The 23,288-nt window shown below is 35.7% G+C and overlaps 1 protein-coding gene across 14 annotated transcripts; it reads right to left on the reverse strand.

The window, feature by feature from the left end:
- Positions 1-7,848: 7,848 nt before the first annotated feature.
- On the reverse strand, positions 7,849-20,437 carry LOC107799110 (serine/arginine-rich splicing factor SR34A). 14 transcript variants are annotated; one of them, XM_075248346.1, is made up of 14 exons: positions 20,281-20,427; positions 18,733-19,428; positions 18,529-18,639; positions 10,458-10,523; positions 10,284-10,358; positions 10,075-10,189; positions 9,884-9,930; positions 9,745-9,802; positions 9,457-9,506; positions 9,121-9,177; positions 8,739-8,851; positions 8,580-8,654; positions 8,430-8,490; positions 7,849-8,352 (listed from the first exon to the last, which is right to left on the reverse strand). In XM_075248346.1, exons 3-14 carry the CDS (start codon positions 18,613-18,615, stop codon positions 8,278-8,280), a joined length of 879 nt encoding a protein of 292 aa, XP_075104447.1. In that variant the 5' UTR covers positions 18,616-18,639; positions 18,733-19,428; positions 20,281-20,427; the 3' UTR covers positions 7,849-8,277. The 14 variants fall into 14 exon arrangements, with proteins under 14 accessions (XP_075104447.1, XP_075104453.1, XP_075104449.1 ...); XM_075248352.1 differs by adding an exon at positions 11,667-11,815 and having other exon boundaries at positions 7,849-8,243; positions 18,529-19,428; XM_075248348.1 differs by adding an exon at positions 11,667-11,815 and having other exon boundaries at positions 18,529-19,428.
- Positions 20,438-23,288: the final 2,851 nt, after the last annotated feature.

Consider the following 23,288-nt stretch of genomic DNA (forward strand, 5'->3'; position numbering starts at 1 on the left):
TCCCCCCCCCACACACACACACGAGTTGGAACTACAGAAAAATCAGCAACAATAAGAAGAACAAGAAACTCACTAGCGCCACGGGATTACCGACACTTGATTTGTGTTGTTGGCCATTTGTTTGGGTCTTGTATCATCAGAGAACTTTGAGAGGACGTTTTTCAGTGTCTAGGGTCTGAAGAGAGTGAAAACAAATAAGTTAAAACGGGCTGTAGGCGTCTCATATATATCAATATATCTCAACCGCCTAAGTGGGTCCCATAGAGAGCTGCTTGCGTAGTCTTGCAAAAATGCAAATATCTCTCTACTCCGACGTCGTATTGACAAATAGTTTAATGAGTTGGAAATTAGACTCATAGATATTCAATTTGGTTGGTAGAATACTCCGTAATTACAAGTACATTGAGAGAAAAGCTTAGTAACATTAGACCTAAATTTTAAGTAAAATTATGAACGTAAGTTGCGATAACTTTTCTCGACTTTTGTTTCATAACTCACTTGACTTCAAGACTTATGATATGAATATTATATAATTAAAATACCTTAAAACAAGATCTCCTTAGCATATTAAGCACCTCTAGTGTTTACCCAAATATACGAGTTACAACATCCTTGATTCGTTTAACTTCTAACTTCTAATACTTGTTAACCACTCTTATACACCCTTGTATCGTTTAAGGCCAATAGGATTAACTTCTTATCATCTCAAAGATAATCTCTTCTCGGATTTACATCGACTAACTTATGGCATGATTTAACATGCACGAATATGGGTTGTAACACCCTCCCTCCCTCCCCTCCCCCCGTAGGAATATTCGTCCTCGAATGTAAGGGTTTATGGGGAGTCTAACTCATCATGGATTCCGACGGAAATTTCCGGCCGAGTTTCCTCTATAAAATGGACACTAGACAAACTTGCAAGCAGTTAAACCAAATCTACGGCTCATGAGGTTATACAAAGCATTATGGATATGTAATTGTTTACCTCATAGAGTCATTTCAGCTTCCATTGCATCTTTGTGTTCCCCCGACATCCTCGTTATCTTCAATATGGAATAGGTAAGAGTATTTAGACTTAATCTCCTCTTCTTCTTCCCATGGAATTTCTTCCATATTATTGTCCCCAATATATTTCCTCAACATAGATATATGGAATACGGGGTGGACAAATTTTAATTCGGATGGCAATTTGAACTCATAAGCAACATGTCCAATTCGTCGAAAAATCTTGTACGGCCCGATATACCGTGGACTCAACTTACTCTTCTTCCCAAAATGCATAACACCATTCATCAGTGAGATCCTCAAGAATTCCATTCTCTGCCGATTTGTTTGGACGAATCCAATTGGCTTTCAAGGTCAAATCGAGTTCTTAAAGGGTTGTTCGTTGCTGTTGTTGCGATTGTTGAGTAGCTTAGCTCCATTCCTCATTTTAGACTTTTATTTGGCCATCTATTGTTGTCCTGTAATTGTTAGGTGCGTCTGCCTATTCCTATTGTCGTCTTATTTGACTATGAATGAATATTTGAGTGCTAATTCTAAAAACATGCTAAATCTTGCGGAATCCGGATGCTTTGACTACCAGATCTGCCTGCTTGTTTCTATCTGTTGATAATTTTGGCTTTCATTGCTGCTGTTTTGTTTCTATCTGATAATTACTAACTTTGAATAAAAGCTAGAATAAGCAGTGAATTAGTTTCGTGGTGGTTTGTTGTGAAAACTAGCAGCATATTTTCATTACATATGTCGGCTCTATTTACTATGAATTGATTATTGTTTAGCTTTAGATCCTGAATGCTATTGTAGTAGGATATAAATCCATAAATAAGGTAAATCAATGATTTTTCAGTTATGTAATTAAATGGGTTATGGTTTACTAGTTTCCAGCATTTGATTCCATATTTGGTTTTGTTGTTCCATATAATCCATTTCATTTAGCTTCGGCAGAAGATTTTTTTTTAGTTCAAAAGCCAATGGCCTAATTTTAACTTGAGGCAAATTTCAGATTAGTTTTAATTCGCGACTTCTTAGATATTATAAAGATAGAATATTGGCCTTGAACCAAGACATAATGCAACCCATCTTATGAACAAATTAACGATCCAATCCATACTGCCTCACACTCCTATCCATAATTCATGGCCTTACATGGATCTCAAATCTTACAAAAATAATTAATTCATGAACATCGTAGCTTGCTTTAGGCGCGCAAATCATCGTGACTATGGGTACGGCTCCCGTGGCATAGTTACGATACATAAATCCCAATTCGAGTGCGCATTTCATGTGACTCGACCATAACTTCAAATAATAATAATAAATATGTTGTAAACCGCGGGTGCATTTTATGTGACGTGATTCGCAATGTGTACAAATACAATAAGTGTGCGACATCGCGACTTATTTAATTAAATTCCATAAATCCTAAAAAGCAATTAACATTCTAGTAAAAGCGGTTAGAAAGTTAAAAATGCACAATAAGTTTTAAACATGTAATATCAGATAATTAAGTCAGGTATTAATTGTTAAGCGACCGTGCTAAAATTACGAAACCCGAGAGTGCATCACACCTTCTCCCGGGTTAACAAAATTCCTTACCCGGTCTTCTGTGTTCGCAGACCATGAATATAGTCAATTTTCTCGATTGGGATTTTAAAATAAACCGGTGACTTGGGACACCATAATAATTATTCCAAGTGGAGACTCTGAATTAAATAAATAATCCCATGTCGAATAATGTCACTTTAATTGGAAAAACTCCTTATTCCCCTATCCCTTCGGGAAAAAGGAGGTGTGACAGATCTGACGACTCTGCTGGGGACCGAACCCAGAATCTCTGGTTCAGGGTTTAGAATTCGAGCTTAGAATAACTATTATACTTGGCTTTCTTGTGATTGTCTGATATTACATGTTTGGACCTAATGTGCTAAATGCCGCTTTTTACCGCTTAGATATTATTTGAACTGTATATAAAACTGTTACGAAACCCTTCTTCTCTTAGAGTCTTCTAAATCTTCTGGGAAGTGCACGCTGGCGTGACTTCTTTTCTGTTATTGTCATACCCTAATTTAGAACGAGGATCAGATCAGTTACAAAGCCGAATAATCTTTTGGTTACCGGTACGTTGTCCCCTCCCCCCTCCGGCTCGAGTTGTCCGCTCGGGTAAGCCAGGCCTAGAACAATACACCCAGGTTTTAAATCTAAAATAACATAGCCTCATGCTGGATCCCTAGTTGGAACGCTTGTTTGTATCACGTGCATTTGACTTTGGGGACTCAACACAGGGGTTGGATCCATCTAGGACAGGTGTACCCGAAATAAAAAGACCATCCTAATGTATTTTACGTGCTACTTGTGTATTTATTTGTTTTGGCTTGCATGTTGATCGGCTTCTAGAATAGGAAAAGAAAATCAAAAAAAAAGAGGAGAAAAATAAAATAAAAAATAAAATAAGAGTGAGAGGTAGGTAATTAAAACATTCTAAAACTCTGCCGAAATTTTGAAAAACAAAAAGAGAAAGAAAATAAGCCAATATTTTCAAAAGTCATTGTTTCCTCTATTGCGTCAGAACTGACCGAACTACGCGGGTCTGATTCTCAACGGATGTGAGATACGTAGGCAAACCTCATCGATTCCGGCCCCAATTTTTAAAAATCCAAAAATATTTTCCTTTAATTCCTTCTTTAGGAGTCTTCTATGAGAAAATCCCAAACAAATAAAAATAAGAAAAAAATTTAAACCCAAAAATATATTCTTTGTAGAAGTCTTTTATTCGAAAAAAAAGAAGAAAACAAATCAAATCAAAATCCAAAAAAATATTTTCTACCTTTTTAAGAAGTCGTTTTCCCAAAATTCGAAAAACAAAAATCAAAAATCCAAAAACAAAAAAAATATATTTTCTCTCTTCTTTAGAAGTCTTTCTTTTGAAACTTTTGAAAACAAAATCAAAACAAAAAATCCAAAAATATTTTCTTTTTTCTTTCAAAGCCTTTCTTTCGAAAATTTCAAAAATAAAAAACTAAATGCAAAAAATTAATATTCTTTTTTTAAACGTTTTCATAGACTGAGTGTTATAAAAAGTAAGTAAAAAAAAGTTAGTTTATTTACTCCATTCCTGATTTTCCCGAACTACGCAAGATCTGATTCATGCGGCATCATAATACGTAGGCAATCCCCATCGGATTCGATCATAACCATAAACAAATTGAGTGAAACAATAAACCGAAAAAAAGAGAGAAAAATTGAGTGAAAAAGAAAGAAAAGAGTGGCAAAAATAACAGAAAAAACAAAGAGCAAAAAAAACAACCAAAAAAAAAAAGCAACAGTGAAAAAATCCAAAAAAAAAAAAGAAAGAAAGAAAAGAGAGAGCCAGAAATTGAAATGATAGAGGTATAGAATGGAAAGAGACATTTAAAGGCCTGGATGAAACACGCAATCGTTCAAACACATGGTAGAAGCGTTTAACCGTTAGGTGCATTGCATCCTAATGTGTGATTTCCTATCTGTTAAATGTCTCAAAACTAACAAGGTTGTTAGGTGTGCAAATTAGCCAGGTTCTGTTCAGGTGGTTGGTTTTGTTGGTAGTCAGGCTTCCCATCCTTCACAATATCCAAAGCAGAGATGGCCTCCGCAAGCAATCTACCAATCATCGGTCCTGAGGATAGCCCGACATCAGCTATTCCGCAGCCAGAATCAACAGCTGCTGAAGAAAATAGAATGTTGCGTCTCTGCATGTTAGAAATATGGGACGCCTGGTCTAATGGTAGGGAACCGCCAAGTGCAACCCTAGGTTCCCTGAGTTGATCCCGAGATCTGGTGGGCTTACCAACATCCTTGTGCCCAACCCGCTCATCCCATGCGGGCACCCTCTAATGTCGTCTAATGGTCCCGGAATGCCTTCTGTGGTTCACCCCCAGGCGCCGGATTCAAGGGCACCGCCAGCAATGTTCGTTGCGGCACCAGTCTGCACCACAACACAACCAACTATACCACGACCATATGTTGAGCCTCCAATGTTCACCTTTCAGGGTCCACAATTTCAACCAGAAATAACATACGTGACCCCATGCTCATTTACTCAACATCCGCAGTGTGACTTCTCGGTATTGCAAGAAAAGGTTGTCAAGAATCCCGAGCAAGAGGAAATGACTCGGAAAATGAAGAGCCTAGAACAAAGCCCGAGAAACATGCAGGGTCTGAGCGGCCAAAAGAGCGTCTCATACCCCGACCTGTGTATGTTTCCCCATGTCCACTTGCCAGCTGGCTTCAAGATGCCAAAATTTGAAAAGTACGACGGGCACGGAGACCCGATCGCTCACCTGAAATGATACTGTAACCAGCTGAGGGGCGCTGGCGGAAAAGAGGAGCTGCTAATGGCCTATTTTGGAGAAAGCCTCACCGGAATCGCTTCTGAATGGTATATGGATCAAGAAATTACTCATTGGCATGTGTGGGACGATCTAGCCCAAGATTTTGTCCGCCTGTTCCAATACAATATGGACATCGCTCCCGACAGAAACTCTTTATCTAATTTGATAAAGAAAATAGCAGAAAGCTTTCGCGAATATGCCGTCAAATGGCGTGAGCAAGCTGCCAGGGTGAAGCCTCCAATGGACGAAGGTATAGCCGGGCCTTGTTTCCGACACTATCATAACACTCTGTTGTATCTTTTAGAGGCTCTGTAGACACTGGGTTGTACATGGGTGTTAGAAAAGTCAAACAGGTTAGGTTGTATTTTGATCACTTGTTCCACTCAAACTATAGGCCTTAAAAGCAGCAGGACTCAAGATTCGACCTGTTTTTAAACAGTTTTCAATCATTTCCCCAATTTTGATAGCCTCGGCGAATGGTCTACCCATAGCAGATATCATGTTCTGGAAGTAGTCCGCCTCTTGGGCCTGTAGGAAGACCGTAACAATTTCTGCTTTATGCATGTTTGGGCCTGAGGCCGTAGTTATGCTTTTATGCATTTTTGGGCCTGAGGCCTTAGTTATGTATACGTATACTTGGGCCTGAGATCGTAGCTTGTGCACATATATATTGGGCTCGAGGCCGTAGTTTATTCAGATAAATAGGTGGTTCATCATTCAGAAGAGGGAGTATTCATATCCTTACTTCCTTTGTTTAGTTATCAGTTATCATTTCAGTTTTAGTTTCAACAGTTATCATTTCAGTTCTCAGTTATCATTTCTCAGTTATCTCAAACTTGGAGATATTAACACATGGTAACCCATCTGAATTCAACACTTCAAAAGATGGCCAAGAAGTTCATATTAATTATGAAGAACTTATTAGGACAATGCAAAACTTTTGAAGTTTGAAGATTATATTTAATAATTCAAATTTGAATTTACTCTTTTTTCTTTAATTTAGTTGTTGTAAAATGTAAACTTTAATTTGCAAGTTTGAATTAAAAAGAATTTTTTTCCTTGTATTATCTTAAATTCTTAATGAAATATTCAAATATAAGGCTTTTAAAGCCTTTGAAGATTTTATTCAAAATTTCAAATATAAGGCTTTTAAAGTCTTTGAAATTTATTCAAACATTCTTTTTATAAGATTGTTTTTATGTTTTACATTTTTACTTTATCTTAATATAAATTACGATAGTTATGCAAAATACACAAAAAAATAATAATAAAACCGACCCGAACCATAAGGTCCGGAACCGTTCTGGTTCAATTTTCAATCGGCGAGGCATGGAACCGATAAGACCAGTATTTTGAAATCGGTAACCGGACTGGTACCAAGATCGGCCGGTCTCCTTTTCCTTTAGCCCGGACCAGCCCGGCCCCTTAACACTCTTAGTCAAACCTATCGATAACAGTCTTATTTGTTTCAGAATTTTTGGCTATTATAGTGAAGTGCTGTTATATAGAATATATATTATAATATTGCATAAAAATTAGTTCCATAAAAACTTGGCTTTTATAGTAAATGATTGTTATATAGTGATGCTGTTATAGAGAGGTCTGACGGTAAAACGGTAACTTTTGGTTAGAGGGAAGATGGATTCTCTCTCTGTAACTTTTTTGACTTCAATTCTATATATTTTTCTATTTATTCAATAAAGGTATTTTCTTTTTTACTCATTTGATGGATGTACTTGAGCCTCAATTGGTTCAACTTTTATGTATTAAGTTATCGCTTGTATGTTAATTTTTTCTTTTACCTTTGATTTTAGGTACTCTTAATGTTAAATGGTAATTTTTAAAATTTCTAACAATGGAGTAGACTCCACACCTTCCAAGTCCCAAATGAGGTTTGAAAGATTCTAAACACTCTTTGCATTCCATTTGAAGCACATTAAAGAATCTCTTTTTAAATTTTTGAATTTTTTAGAACTCCATAATTATCTCAAGCTAATACCAGTCTCATAGAATAAGCAAGCTGATCTTATTAAGGAAATGGCCTTCATGGCCATTTACAATATTGAAGTTAAGAAAGTACCCTCTTAGTCTTTAATGAATACTTATTAATATTTGATCTACCCTATTACCAGCTTGTGTGGCACAATTAAAAATATATGACTGCGCAGTAGTCATGGAAGTAACGTGAACATTTCTAGGCTGGGTAAATTTGTGTAGTTGGTCCTTAGCCTGCACAATCATGGGCGAAATTCCCATTAACGTCTCTTAAATGGGTTGGTCTAAACTCCTTTGCAAAAGTAATACAACTTGACTTGCTCTCAGATTTTAACTCATTCGCCAGGACTGCTATACAATGCAAGACTTTCTACATTAAAATTCTAGTGAAGAGGTAGTCAAGTAATCTTCAAGTGTTTTTTTTTTTTTTTTTTTTTTTTTGTGGCGGGGGCTGTGAAAGTACATTACACTTGGCCAAAGAAGATGGCGAACACAGAAGATAACATATATTCCCTCTAGCGCCAACATAAAAATGGTGCCAAACTGATATAGCATGCCCATAACAACCAAATTTTGGCAATACACAGTATATGCCAACCAGTCCAACTTGAGCTATATCTCCTCAAACACCAAAAACACTAACATAAATGAATGCTACGCCATCACTGGCCACACATATCACTAATATCTAATAGAACAAGATAACAGAACTCTCAAGTAGGACCACATACATTATGGAAAGACCTCAAATGGTTCTGCTTTAGGTACACCCCATAACCACACCTTAGTTTGCAGTTTGAGTCCAAAACCGAACTAAGCATAATTTTAGTGGGGTACACCTAATAAAATCACATGAAATCAGCCACTGTTTGATCGTGCCTGAAAGCAATCAAGTTAGCTAACATCAGAATGATTAAGGCATGAGCAGAAGCGACGATTCAAATATCCATCCACGATGGTCTGCCACGAGGTATAAAGACAAGGCACCCTCCAATTACAAAAATGAAATATCACTGTGACATACTTTATTGTCATCATGGTCCTACATTAGAAACAAAGCCTTACCTGACGAGGGGACGCCGACCTTAATCTGGACTTGGACTTGGACTTGGACCTGGACCTGGGTCTACATTTAAAAAGGGCCCAAACCACCAAAAGGGTTAAAAGAGGCATCCCCGACTTTAATATGAATTAAAAAACTCAGTTGTCATGTACCTAGTCGACTTCACAGGAGATGCAGATCTAGACTTCGCCGGCGGTGATCTCAAAACAGATCTTCCAGCTGATTTGCTGCACAAGGAAAACTTTATGCTGGAAAACAAGAGAAAAATGAATGTGCACATACAACCCATTCATGATCTACAATATGAATACCTCCTCCTCTTCGGAATTCTGCTTCTGCTTCTGCTTCTGCTTCTGCTCCCCCTCGGACTTCTGCTCCTGCTCCTGCTGCGGCTTCTGGATGGACTTCGCTTGTGTTCTCTTACCTATATATAGGACAATGAAAATCAAGTGAGCCTAAAAATAAAGATATAAGTGACTGTAAAATAAAGTCAAAAATAGTACTACTTCAAGGATATAGAATTAGGTACAGCACCCAAGAAGATAACCTAAATCATTACTACTCCACTGATTATGAAACCCACCGCTCCATCCCAAAAACAGAGGACCCCGGAAACAATTAAAAGATAAAAAGCGACCCAGAGGGCATAGGGAAGAAAGGAAATCCAAATGCAGCACAGAAATAAACAAATACCCGGATATAGGTTCGTGTCCAAGGATTTTTGAACTCTGTATCATCAAGTTTGCGAATCTGAATAACAAGACAAAAGGTTAGCTACATGGCACTTCACTTTCTAAAGAATGAAAAAAGGAGCTGAAATATCCATAAGCAACAATCGACAGAATAAAAGTTACAAAATATCATTCAGGGAAAGGTTATAAAAACTCTAATGATGCACACAAATAGATTTGAACCAAGACCTTGAGGTAACCTAGCAGCTACGGCTACACCTCCTTGATAATAGATTGGAGCATTTGATAACTAACCATTCAAAACTTATAATACCATGTAGCAAAATAAGAAACTTACAGCATATTTCATGTCATCATAGTGTGTATAGTCAACCAGGCCAAAGGTTCCTGATATGAAAGAAAAAATTTAGTTTGGGCACTTGAGCAGCACAGGAACTAAGGAATACACAATAGATGCTACCTAGCTAACACTTTTCCTAACATTTTAACTCCTTAAGCATTCATATACGTTCAATTGTTTCCCCGGGATACCAAGAAACGTACAAGTGTAATGACAAGGTTTCCTTGAAGTCTTGAACATTGTGCTAAATTTACAAGTAAAAGCATAGGACATGTTAGGTCATACCTTCACTGTCACGGGAAACTTCAGAAAAGCAAACATCGCCAGCCTTTCGCATATGATCCTGAGATGTTTTCCAGAAGGTTAATGCAACAGCTACACATTCAAATCACCAAACAGAATCCCCAGGTAAAACTTCTGTTACCTTCAAATCTTGCCAGGAAGCAGAAGATGGGAGGCCACGAACAATAACTGTATGGTTATCACAGAAACCAGTTTAAAAAATTTAGGTGATTAGGGGAATTAAATAAATTTAGCGATTAGAGAAATTATATAGTAACACAGCCTTCAATATAGGAAGGCATTATATAATCCCTTAAAAAGATCCAGTGGCACCTCGATACTCAGAATGGCGAGAAATGCCATGACGCCCTCCACCATCACTGCGGCCATAGCCACCACGACGATCACTTGAAGATGGCGGCCCTCTACCACCATGAGCAAGCTCAACCTATATCAAGCAGTAAAAATGGTTATCGAGATAGTTTGCATACAGAAAAATCTATATTTCATAATACAAGGAAATTTAGCTGAGCTCTTCTTACCCGCAGACGACAGCCATCAAAGTTGTAGCCGTCTCTACCCCTGATAGCATCTTCAGCATCACGAGCATTTTCAAACTGTATACAAAAGAACTCAAAATGATTGATTGACAATCAGAAAAAGAACAAAGAAGGAGAAAGTGAAGGTTCAAGTGAACATATGTTCACATAACCAACCTCTACAAAGCAATAGCAAGGAGGACGCGGGGGAATCTTCAACTCAACATCCAGTATACGCCCATACTGCAAAAATAAGAGAGGTCTAAAGATCAGTAACCAGCTCTTTAGTTTTGAATTAAGAGTAAACAAGAGGAGTCAAAATGAGCTACACTTCTCAAAAACAAGATTTTCTGGCCAATACTTCAACGATCATACATCAGGATCTAAATAGATTAAGATTTTCACACACTGAAACTCAGCTAGAATCATTGTCGCCTTTCTTGACAATCTCTTACCAACTAACAATAACACCATTGACATGAATAGAAGAAACTCTTAGAACAAACATCTTTAGCCCTTCATTTGGTTAAAAGTAGTCCTGAACTCTTGACTCTGGTTATCTCTGTCTTCAGCATTCATGATCACAGGGGAGGGAATCTTTTGACCAGTGTCGGGGCGAGCATGAAGCGAAGCGACAAGGCCCCAATTCGCTTAAAGCGTGAAGCGAAGCGAGCGCTTCATTGATTGTTTTTAAAAAAAAGGACCAAAATAAACATTGTACAAAGACAATATACATAAGCACATATTCAATTAAAAAACTAAAAAGTAGATAGCACAATAGACAAGCAAAATCAACACTAAATGTAAATAGATCAAAGAAATAAAAAATTAGCAACCTTAATTGAAAAAAATACACATGAACAAAAAATTTTAAAAATGATAATAATCAGCTATTATAATTAGAAAAATCCACTGAAAAGAGAATTAAAGACCAACCGAAGAAACAGACTAGGAAAAAAAAAGAATAAAAAATAAAGCAGCAATAATTTGCAAAACAAATCCCCAATAATTTGAGGATTTTCAGCAGAGAAATAAGAAGAAGAACAAGAAGAAGAAAAAGGGAAGAAGAAGAAGGAAAAAAATTGGCAACATTTACCTGCTTCAGCAGAGAAACGAAAAAGAAGAAGGGAAGAAAGAATAAAAATTGGCAACATTTACCTGTTTCGGCAGAGAAACGAAAAAGAACAACAGAAGAAAAAAAATAAGGACAAGGAAAAAATTTATACTTAAGCCTTGAACAGAAAACCCTAACTTTGTTGAGTCGCACAACTTGTGAATGTCAAGCCCCAGGTTCAGTCCACAAAATTAAACCTTTTTGAAATTTTTTTATTTAAATTAAACCCTTCAAAACTTAAAAATTAGTAAGGCGCACAATTCTAGCTTTACCTTTGTTTCATGCTTCACAGTCACAAACATACGCTTCATCGAAGCAGCATCGCTTCACCCCATCTGAAGCGCCAACCTTACCGCTTCGCTTTTCGCTTTAAGCGCAGAAGCGACTGCTTCCCCAACCCTGCTTTTGATCTCAAGAAAACCTGGAGAGGAGACAGGTTAACTAGCCTATATCTTTTTTTATGGTTACCGTTGTAAAGCCTATATCACTATCACCCTTTCTTTTCCAATTATATGTTCACATCATTATTGAAGTTTTCTTTAGCAAGAGTTTGGCTTCTTATCCATACCAGGGTTGGGGGAAGCGCTCGCTTCTGCGTTTAAAGCAGGAAGTGAAGCGATACGATAAGGTTGGCGCTTCAGATGAGGTGAAGCAATGCGGCTTCGATGAAGCGTGAAGCGAAGGTAAAGCGAGAAGCATGCAAATCATGCACTTTATTAATTTTTAAGTTTGAACGGGTTTAAATTTACAGAAAAAATAACTTGCAAAATTAATTGCCCATTGAACCTGAGACTCGACAGAAGTTGCGTGACTCAACAAAACTAGGGTTTTAGAAGCTTGAAGACTTCTTCAAGGCTCAGGTATGAATTTGTTCCTTGTCCTTTTTCTCTTCTCTTTCGTTTCTCGGGTGAAGCATGTAAATGCTGTCAATTTTTTTTTTTCTTGTTCTTATTCTCATTCTTCTTCCCTTCGTTTTTGTTTCTCTGCTGAAGCAGGGCTGTCAATTTTTTTCCTTCCTCTTCCCTTTTTCTTCTTATTTATTTATGTGCTAAAAATCCCCAAATTGTTGATGCATCGTTTTCTATTCTTCTCTTGTTTTTTTCTTCTTCTTCAATTAGTCTTTAATTTGCTCTTTTCAGTAAAATTTTCTAATTATAATAGTATAATATTTCCTTTTTTTTAGTTTTCGTTTCATCCATTTTCAGTGAATTATTTTCAATTAAAGTAGCTAATTTTATTTCTTTGATTCATTTACATTTGGTGTTGATTTTGCTTGTCTTAAGGAGGATTTTGTTAAGTTGAATATGTGCTTATATATATTATTGGTGATGGACTTAGAGATCGTGAGGAAGAGGAGGAAGAGGGTCGTGTATGGTCAACCCAAGATCAGGTGGGGTGCTTTGACTAGTGACAAAGCGCAGGAGTTGGGGTGGAAGTTGTTGGCTATGGGAGCCTGGAGGAGCAGTGGGGACGCGAGCTGTATGTGGACCACGACACCGGAGTGTATTAGAGTAGCTGCGAGAGAAGTGTTAGGGTAGGTACAAGAGAAAGTGGAAGCCAAGCAAACGGCATACTTGACACTTATAGAGAGAGCATGGACGAGGAGGCGAAGAGGATGAACATGGAGGGATATAGGAGGGCTAAGAAGAAAGCGAAGTTAGCGGTTACTGCGGCTAAGACTGCGGCGTTTGGGCGTTTGTATGAAGAGCTTGGGGCCAAAGGCGGGGACAAGAAGCTATACAGGCTAGCCAAGGTGAGAGAGAGAAAGGCCCGTGACCTGGATCAAGTTAAGTGTATCAAAGATGAGGAAAGTAGAGTTTTGATGGAAGAGGCTCAGATTAGACGAAGATGGCAGACATATCTATATTATTATAAAATCATGAATACAATGTCGGTTTACAAAAATAACCTTATAATATTAAGCATAATAACTCATAATAAAAGGACATAACCCGAATTTTAGATATTAGCCTTATAATCCTATTAATTTTAGGACATAATACTACACGTTAGGAATCCTACATGATTACCTTTAGGAATCCTATTAGTATAATTACTTCCGGGCGGTCTAATTCATATAAAATTGAACAAGTAAATATCTTTAGTCATGTAATCCTATTACTTTTAGGATATACTTCTTTAAAATTCCTATTATTAATTTAATTCGAAAACGTATTATAATGTCCTATTACTAATTTAATTTGAAAATGTATTATATTGTCCAAATTCATTTAGAAAAAGGAGAGCCTATTTTATTATAAAAGCGTAAATACAATATTAATATACAAAATAGCCCTAAAATATTAACCGGAATAACTCATAGGGAAAGGACATAACTTCACTAACCTATTTTTTGGACTACAATACCTTATTTGCTAATTTTTAAAATTAATAAAATTTTATCTATTAAATTCTTATTAAAAATATATATGAAGGTTTAATAAAACTAATTTCATAAGAATCCTCCGTATTGGCAATACATTACCACTCCATAATGTCCAATACCAAAAATAATAAAAGTAATATTAAATGGACTGCATAAAGAGTTGAAATTGAGAAAAAATACCCCCACGATAATATATTTTTATATTATATTTGAACTATTTTCCTACTCAAATAATATTTTTTTATAAATTTTTCATGTAATATTGAAAATACCCAATTATTAAACAGCAACTAAGAAACTAAGAAAATATTTAAGAATATAAATGTGTGAGAAAAAAAAAATGGTTGGTAAGAGTCAATACCACTAATGATTCTACAAACATAAAGATCTAAAAGTGAAATGTCATATCAATCTTTTACTCTTTGAAAATAAAATTTATAGTGGATAAAGTTATAATTAAGATTAAATATTCAAAACAAGAGATGAACTAATATTAAGATCTGAATCAACATAAAATAAATTATTTTTTATGTTAAAACTAAATAATTAAATCTTTAATTAATTATTTAGCAAGAGAGTCCAATTTAATTATTTTTTAAATTCATCATATGAGTAAAATTCTTATTCAAGTTAAAAAAATATCTTAGGATACATAAATTTATTCCATAAAAAGAGCGTTAGAACACAAAGTAAAAATGTTAGTATATTATTAAGAATCAAAATGTTATACAAGTGAGTGACGAAGCACAATCAAAGCTAAATCATAATCAAGAACAAGCTTTCAAGACTATATTATTAAGAGTTGACTCTGGTATAACGAGATTATTCTTTGTAGATGCCTCCGGCGTAATCGAAATAATATTTCTATGTCATGCATTACTTGCAAATATCATATCAAGAGGCATGGCACTGTTAGCAATAATAGCAAGTGGTTTACCAACAACGATTTTATTATGAGACCACCCACTTTAGATTTGATATACCTCTTCAAACAACTTAAATAACCATCACAAATATATCAAAACAGAGCAATGATACTAAATTTGTCAGGAAAGCAAAATTGATAATATTGTATGAAACACTTATGGCAAAGTGTCAAACGATCGAAATAATTGCCGAGAGTTCTTATTAATGAACCGTTTGATAGAAAATTAATGGTTTGGGAGGTGATTTCTATCAAATACTCTAAAATCGACAAAAGTAGAGACCGTAAAAGCTAGCTTGCCAAAGTTATAATTCTGGCCTTAAATGAAAAAAGATTTAACTATCAAGAAATATAAAGTAAGAACAGATCCAGTATTCAGTGTCTTCTTACTTCATGTCGGAAACGAAGAAGAGCATCCAATAAAAGATGATTTGTTTTTTCTTGAACACTTCATTATCAATCCCAATGGTAATGGTAGTACATTTAATAAGAGAAATATTTCTATCATTAGATTAAAATGTAATTTGTGCAAATCGCAAGATAGAATTAAAAAGATACCAACTAAATAAAAGGTTGATTGCAAAATTTTATAATAAAAATAAAATGTTTTTCAGTTTTTGACTCAGCAGAAAATGATACCAATAATTACTACCAAGAAGAATACTTAAATACTTTAATACCAAATGGCCTTCTACCATAAATGTTTGTTGTCAAGTTTATTAATTCTTACATATGTTAGTGTCACCGTATATATAATAGACTAAGTTAAAATTGATCTTCCATTTTATATAGGTTAATGTTTTTAAAAAAATGTCTGTCATGCTACTGAAAAACTTAGATACACCGAATAGCTTATGTAATAGCACACATATGGTATATAGAAGTTTTGACAATAACGTCATACATGCAAAAATTATGATACTGGCAAATGTGCTTCTAAGTATATTCTTATCCCTGAATTCAACTTTCGTCTTCCGAAACCAAGGAATATCCTTTTAAATTTGTGTGAAAATAACTTTTAGTGTGTTTATGTTTTGCAAATATAACAAATAAAGCACAAGGACAAACATCCTAAATATTGGACTATATTTACCGCAATATATTTTCTCGCACGTACAACTGTATGTTGCACTTTTAAGAGAGATATCAAGATCGACAACAAGAGTGTTGGTTAAGGCAGAGCAACCAAAGCATTAGGAGGAAACATACACAAAAAAATATTGTCCACAAAGAAGTGTTCGTTAATATACCATCACATTAAATATTTTTAAACCATAATACATAATAATCTAACTAACATGAAAAAATTGATCATTTGTGTAAGTTTTGATGATATCCTTTTATTTTAAATTCATGTATTATGCTAATGTAATAATATTTTTTAGCATTTAGATGATTGTTGTATTATTATACATAAAATTTCTCTCATTAATTAAATTTTATTGTTTCTTCAAATAAATAAATATTTAAATCATCACGTGTCATTATTAACGTGCAACGCACATTCATAGATACTAGTTTCCATAAACTCCTGAACGAAGAGGGTGATAGGGACATTGTGTTGGGCGACTTGGAGCACTCCGAGATGCGTCGGGATTTCGGGTATTGTAGCCGCATAAGAGTAGAGGAGGTCGAGGAGGCTATGCGTAAGATGCACATGGGTAGAGCTACCGGGCCAGATGAAATACCTGTGGAATTTTGGAAGAATGCGGGTAGAGCAGGTTTGGAGTGGCTCACTAGGCTGTTCAACGTCATTTTTAGGACGAAGAAGATGCCCGATGAATAGAGGTGGAGTACGATGATTCCTCTGTATAAAAACAAGGGCGATATCCAAAGTTGCAATAATTATAGGGGGATTAAGTTGTTAAGCCATACTATGAAAGTTTTGAAGTGAGGGTGAGGACCAATGTGTCCATTTCTCAGAACCAATTCGGTTTCATGCCGGGGCGTTCGACTATGGAAGCCATTTACATTGTGAGGAGATTGGTGAAGCGGTATAGGGAGATGAAGAAGGACTTGCACATGGTGTTCATTGACCTAAAAAAAGCATATGACAAAGTCCCGAGAGAGGTGCTCTGACGATGCTTGGAGGCTAAAGGGGTCCCAGTAACCTACATTAGGGTGATTAAGGACATGTATGATAAAGCTAAGACTCGGGTTAGGGCAGCGGGAGGAGACTCGGAACACTTCCCGGTTATGATGGGGTTGCACCAGGGATCAGCTCTTAGTCCATTCCTATTTTCCTTGGCGATGGACGCTTTGACAAGACACATTCAAAGTGAGGTGTCATGGTGTATGTTATTTGCTGATGACATAGTTTTAATTGACGAGACACGGGGTGGTGTTAACGAGAGGCTGGAGGTTTGGAGGCAGACCCTAGAGTCTAAGGGTTTCAAGTTGAGCAGGACCAAGACGGAATACTTGGGGTGCAAGTTCAGCAACGGTACCCAGGAAGGGGATGTGGAGGTGAGGCTTGATACGCAAGTCATTCCCAATAGAGGTAGTTTCAAGTATCTTGGATCTATAATACAAGGTAACAGGGAGATTGATGAAGAAGTCACGTATCGTATCGGAGCAGGATGGATGAAGTGGAGGCTCGCTTCCGGTGTCTTGTGTGATAAGAATGTGCCGCTGAGACTTAAAGGTAAGTTCTACAAGGTTGTAGTTAGACCGACTATGTTGTATGGAGCAGAGTGTTGGCCGGTCAAGAACTCTCATACCTAGAAGCTAAAAATAGCTGAGATGAGGATGTTGAGGTGGATGTGTGGGCATACTCGGTTGGATAAGATTAGGAATGAAGTTATTTGGGAAAATGAGGGAGTGGCCCCTGTGCAGGATAAGATGCGGGAGGCGAGGTTGAGATGGTTCGAGCATGTTAAGAGGAGAAGTATAGAAGCCCCAGTTAGAAGGTGCGAGCGGTTAGCCTCGATGGGAAGCAGGAGGGGTAAAGGTAGGCCTAAGAAGTCTTGGGGAGAGGTTATTAGGCGGGACATGGCACAGCTGGAGCTGACTAAGGACATGGCCCTAGACAGGAGGGTGTTGAGGTCAAAAATTAGGGTAGAAGGTTCGTAGATAGTCGAGTGGTTCGCTTTGTCTTACTCAGTTCGCTAGTATTAGTGTTAGTATGATATCTTTTATTCATAGATGGCTATTACTACCTAGAGTTTGACTGCATTCTTGGATTTGATCTTATTTCATCTTGCTGTTATTCCTACTTGTTGCAATTACCTTTTCTTTTTCAGTCGTTCTCTAGCCGAGGGTCTATCGGAAACAGCCTCTCTGCCCTTCCAGGGATAGGGGTAAGGTTGCGTACATCTTACCCTCCCTAGACCCACTTGTGGGAAACTACTGGGTTTGTTGTTGTTGTTGTTGTTGTTGTTGTTGTGCAAAGTTTATTTTGGTCTGTTTTTTGAAAATCTCGCTTCACTTCTATGAAGTGCTCGCTTCGCTTCATGCTTCACGCTTAAAGCGAATCGAGGCCTTGTCTCTTTGCTTCGCTTCTCTTCACGCTCACCCCAACACTGTTACAAAAATTTCCAAATTACAATCAACTAGTATTTGTATATGCACCGGAGAAACTACAAAAATACAGGCTAAAAATGTAACATAATAAGCATATATTTATCTGCAATACTATCACAAGTAAAATGTGAACTTCAAATTCAGGTTCTCAATAGTTACATGCACTTTGATGGTACTTTTTGTTAAAGATAAATAAGTGAATTGTTTAGAGTGTCTGCAATAGCTTCCATATATCAAGTCTTCAATCCTGACCTTAATTTATCTGGCCAACATTGGTAAGCTAAAGCAAGAGAAGACAAACCTTGTAGAATAGATCTTCAACTTCCCATTCTTTTATATCTGCGGGAAGGTTGCCAACATAGATTGTGCGAGAAAAACGGCCACTCATTCTGAACTATGTAGGTATTATTCACTGCAATGCTGCATGTCAGTGTAACTTATAAACAGTGCAAGAACTTCCAATTAACATTGTCGAACAATAGTTAGATAAATAAATTGGATATACATTTTGATCATTATGTATTTGTTTGATTCGACAGTAACAGATTCAAGTAGAAAACTTTGAAGCAAACCAAGAGAGCAATCCTCGAGTTGAGCGGTGCTCCACAAGCTCCATTGCTCATATGCATCAAGATGCTCCAAAAGCTATAAGTTATTTGAAATTAATATTTGGGTCTCCTCATCTTTATAAGCTCTCCTGAAAGTGAGCAAGAACCTCCCACTATACATAAATACAAAATGCCACCCTGACCTCTCCCACTCCCCATATACATCCCTATGTTCCATAGCTCATTTTTGTCCCAAGTGCTTGAAATCTATCATAAACAAAGCATCTGTGTAATGCGATGAGGTAACACAGTCATATATTTATGCATTTATCTTACCCAGATCTCTTTTCTTTCTTTCCTTATTTTTTTATTAGTATCGTACTCAGATTTCTTTTTAACAAAACTGAGAAAATTAATCCCAAAAGATATGCAATGTATCCATAGCCATTTAAAAGTCGCATAATGCCATTTTATTGCAAATGATTTCATTTTCTCTCAACCGACATAAGACTAACATGCCTTTAAGTAACCCCTAGTCAACCAATAGCAGTCAAACAATAATTTAATTTTCCCGAGAAAGAAAACGAGTGATATTCTTTATGACGGTGGTGCCCAATCCAACTTGTGCCCACCTCAACTATCTGCCATGTAGCCTGCTACAGCCAACATACACAAAAAAGAGTAATGTTACATTTCTGCTCCATATCAATTCTATCCCACCAGTTCATTTTTTAGAGCAACTAACATCACTACTGCAGAGAAGGTGAATATGATGCATACCTAAATCAAGAGGAATAATGGGTTTGCTCTGTGGAGAAGGTATGGAAGTAAGGTGCACATCAAAGAAGCATAACCCTTAAGACCTACACATTCTAGTTCTCATATACGTATGTTTGGCATGACAAATTGTTTTCCTTGATGAAATCATTTTTTACCGTAGTCGGTTAGCTTGAATTGTGGAATATGCTATCTTGAAGGAGATAACTTCCCACCAAAAGGGGCGAAATGGCTTCTTCGCTTGCAAATATCCCAATTCTTACCTCATATTTTTTGCTTCAATCAAGAATTAGATATTTTTGTTATCCTTTAATACTCAAAAATATCACCAAAGCATCATCTTAACACCGTACATACTGAATGTTACATGATATCACCTGCTTCCATACTCTACCATACACTAGAAAAATGATCCAGAAAATGATTTCTCAATGTATAAGATGTTTAGTGAAAAAAATGGGACACGCCTTATAGCCCATAAATGCAGAATAACAACGCTCAGTAGAAAAACCTAGGACCCAACGAAATGAACCATACACAAATAATTCACGACATAAATGAACTAAGAAAAGAATAGACCTGTACAAAGTTCTTTTTTTTTTCTTTAACTACAGACACACTGATTCGGTAACTAGGGTTTTTTCCCATTTACCCTTGTCGGTAGACAAAGTGGATGGAAAGATTAACAGTGTGACTTGGGCGAAGAACAGAATGTGAAGAATAATTACCTTTGATTTCAGTTTGATACGGTAGAGAATCCGATGAATTTGATGGAAGGGAATTCCCCTTCCGCTTTGAATATTTCACCCCTTATTGGACTTCTTATCGGCTTCTCTGTTGCTGTACTGTAGGTGGGCTCGGTGAATGTGATTGCCTGGGTGATAACGGGCTCATTTGCATGTATACCCACTTAAATTATACCCGTTTTGCAAAAATAATTACAACGTATCTACTTTTCAGGTAATTTCAGACATACGGGCCTTAAGTAACAAAAATTTATGTCTAAAGTTTGAATTTCAGAATGTTTTCCTGAAGTATAGCAAAACTTCAGATATTTTTGCCTAAAGTTTGGCCTGAATTGCAAAGGCAATCACGCAAACTTAAGTTCATAGTGCAATGGCAAACTTCAGCGTAATAAATCTACAGCATGTTTTGGCTGAAGTTTTTATTTTGTAATTGCTGAACTTCAGCATTCTAGGAGTTGAAGTTTATTTTGTAATTGTTGAACTTCAGCATTCTAGGGCTAAAGTTTGTTTTGTATTTGCTGAATTTCAGTATTATAGGGCTGAATCTTGTTTTGTATTTGCTGAACTTCGAGCTGAAGTTTTTGTTTATATTTGCTGAATTTCAGCATTCTTAGAGTTGAAATTCTAAGTCTACACACAAACTTCAGCTCTGAAGTGCAACCAATGACTAATAAGTCTGAAGTGAAAAATTGTACTTCAGGTGCACTTAAGGCCAATAAGTCTGAAGTAAAAATTTGCACTTCATATGGAATTAAGGCCAAAAGGTCTGAAGTGCAACCAACGCTTTTATGCACTTAAGGCCAAATAGGCATGAAGTGCAAATTGCCCAGAAACAGAAATTTGTTCTTTGAATTATAACAATCCAATTTACGATTTAATACCTAAATCTACTCCAAATGAACTCAAATTTGATACATAACCTCCAAATATTATCAGGAACAAACCTCAATCATCAATTTGTCAAAACAACAATAAATCTAATGAACCCATTTTGCAATTAAGAAATAGAAGAAGAAAAAACCCTAAGCAGTAGTAAAAAAATAAAGCATCATAACAGCTCACCATTGTAAAATATCACAAACTACATTAAAATATATTCACAACCATCATATAAAATTATTGTCGCCTGAAGAAGAAGAAGAAGAAGAAGAAGAAGACGAAGGAGGAGGAAATAGATGCCTAAAGTTGTTTAAAAAGTGAGTACAAGTTAAAAAAAATTAAAAAGTGGGTATAGATTAAATGAGGGCGACCAAATAGGGCGCCCCGTGCAATTTTTACGGCGATAACGCCAAAGATCTTTTTCTTTTCTTTTTTTCTTGAAAACTGGATATTAATTATATTAGTGTAATTATCCGCACGAAAAAAGAAAAAAATAACAAAATATTACATTACATAATAATTCTAATAAAAAATATTCTTTATGAATCAAACGACTATCATCTTTTTATGATAAATTTAACATTCTAAAGTTCTTTGACAGAAAGGTTATACGAGAAACATTTAATTTAAATAAAACAACCTATTTAATTAATCATGTGTGAACTTGAATAAGAAAAATAAAAATATAATAAAAATGATAATGCAAAATATCTTAAGGATCGTTTGGTAGGATGTATTAGAAAAAACAATACGAGTGTTAACTTTGTTCATTACAAATCTCTTGTTTGGTACATTTTTCAACATACGTATAACTAATACAATATTAGTTATATATCCTATTTGGTATAATCCTATGTATAACTAATACATACCGAACCACAGTATTAGCAGTACAAGTATTTTTAATACTTGCATAAACATGGTTAAAACATAATTGCCTCTCAAATCCCTGGAAACCTATTTCAAATACTTTCCGCCATATTCTTTATATTTTTATATTGTGATATTTTATTTAATTTTTTCCCTTTACCATTCTACTATAATCAAAATAATAGCATATTCAATACTAAATTTGAATTTTGAATTCGCTCAAAATTTAAACGGAAATTTTCTTTATTTGTTAAAAATCTACCATTTTCTAATAATTGGTATTTTGTATTATATGTCATAGCAATTAGATTTTTCTTCCCTTTTAAGTTTAGTATTTCAATTAGTTTTCTCTTTTAATTGTGCTCTCCTATTAAAAAAGTTGGCTTTAGAGGGAGTAAAGAATGTGGAGGGTAATAAAAATATTACAATAAAAATAATGTGTAAAGTTAAAGAATATGGAGACTATTTTTGTAAATAATTAATTTTTTAGAAATTATACAATACTTTAATACATCAAATCAAACAGTGGATAAGAAATAATCTAAGCATAACTAATGCCAGCATAACTAATCTCAACACTACTAATACTAGCATTATTCTTATAAACATGAGATGTCACTCCGCATCTTTTCTTCCTCTAAGGTCTTTTTCCTAGAATTATTTTTCTTTATTTTGAGACTTATGTTTCATAAGATTGTCAACTTTTTCGTTTTTCTCATATATAAGTTTTAAAAAAAAGTAAAAAGGACTGGAAACAAAAGAAAAGACATAGAAAAAAGAAAAGGAAAGGAAAAAAAGGAAAATATTGTTGAAAATAATATATAATGGATGCCTATGTTGAGCCCCATTGCATGTATTGTGTATTCTCTATTCATTCCATTATTTTACAATAATAATTCTTCACTTTTCATGCCTTATATAAAAGCTTTGTAACAAATGGATAAAAACACAATTGAAGAAGAAAAATTTCTCCTTCTTTCTTTCTCTGTTTCTTGTTTATGATTTTGTCACGACCCAAAAACCGCCATCTGATTGTGATGGCGCCTAACTCACCTGCTAGGCAAGCCAAGCATAACAAACCGGATCAAGATAACAAAATTAACGAAAATAGTACAATCTAAAACCAAATGTCATAAATAAACTGCGCCAATACATAAAATTCCACAGAACTGGTAATACAGAGTCATGAGCTCTACAATAGAAGTATAAGTCTGAAAATACAAAATGAAAATACTGTCTGA

This window comes from Nicotiana tabacum, chromosome 24 (genome assembly GCF_000715075.1).
Source record: "Nicotiana tabacum cultivar K326 chromosome 24, ASM71507v2, whole genome shotgun sequence".
NCBI classification, from domain to species: domain Eukaryota; kingdom Viridiplantae; phylum Streptophyta; class Magnoliopsida; order Solanales; family Solanaceae; genus Nicotiana; species Nicotiana tabacum.

Coding starts and splice junctions, on each gene's coding strand:
- LOC107799110 (XM_075248345.1), bottom strand. CDS start 18,615: ATGAGTGGCCGTTTTTCTCGCACAATCTATGTTGGCAACCTTCCCGCA. Junction 9,507..9,744: donor AGTTTCCCGTGACAGTGAAG/GTATGACCTAAC, acceptor CTTTCATATCAG/GAACCTTTGGCCTGGTTGAC. Junction 8,353..8,429: donor GGTCGGCGTCCCCTCGTCAG/GTAAGGCTTTGT, acceptor TTGTAATTGGAG/GGTGCCTTGTCTTTATACCT.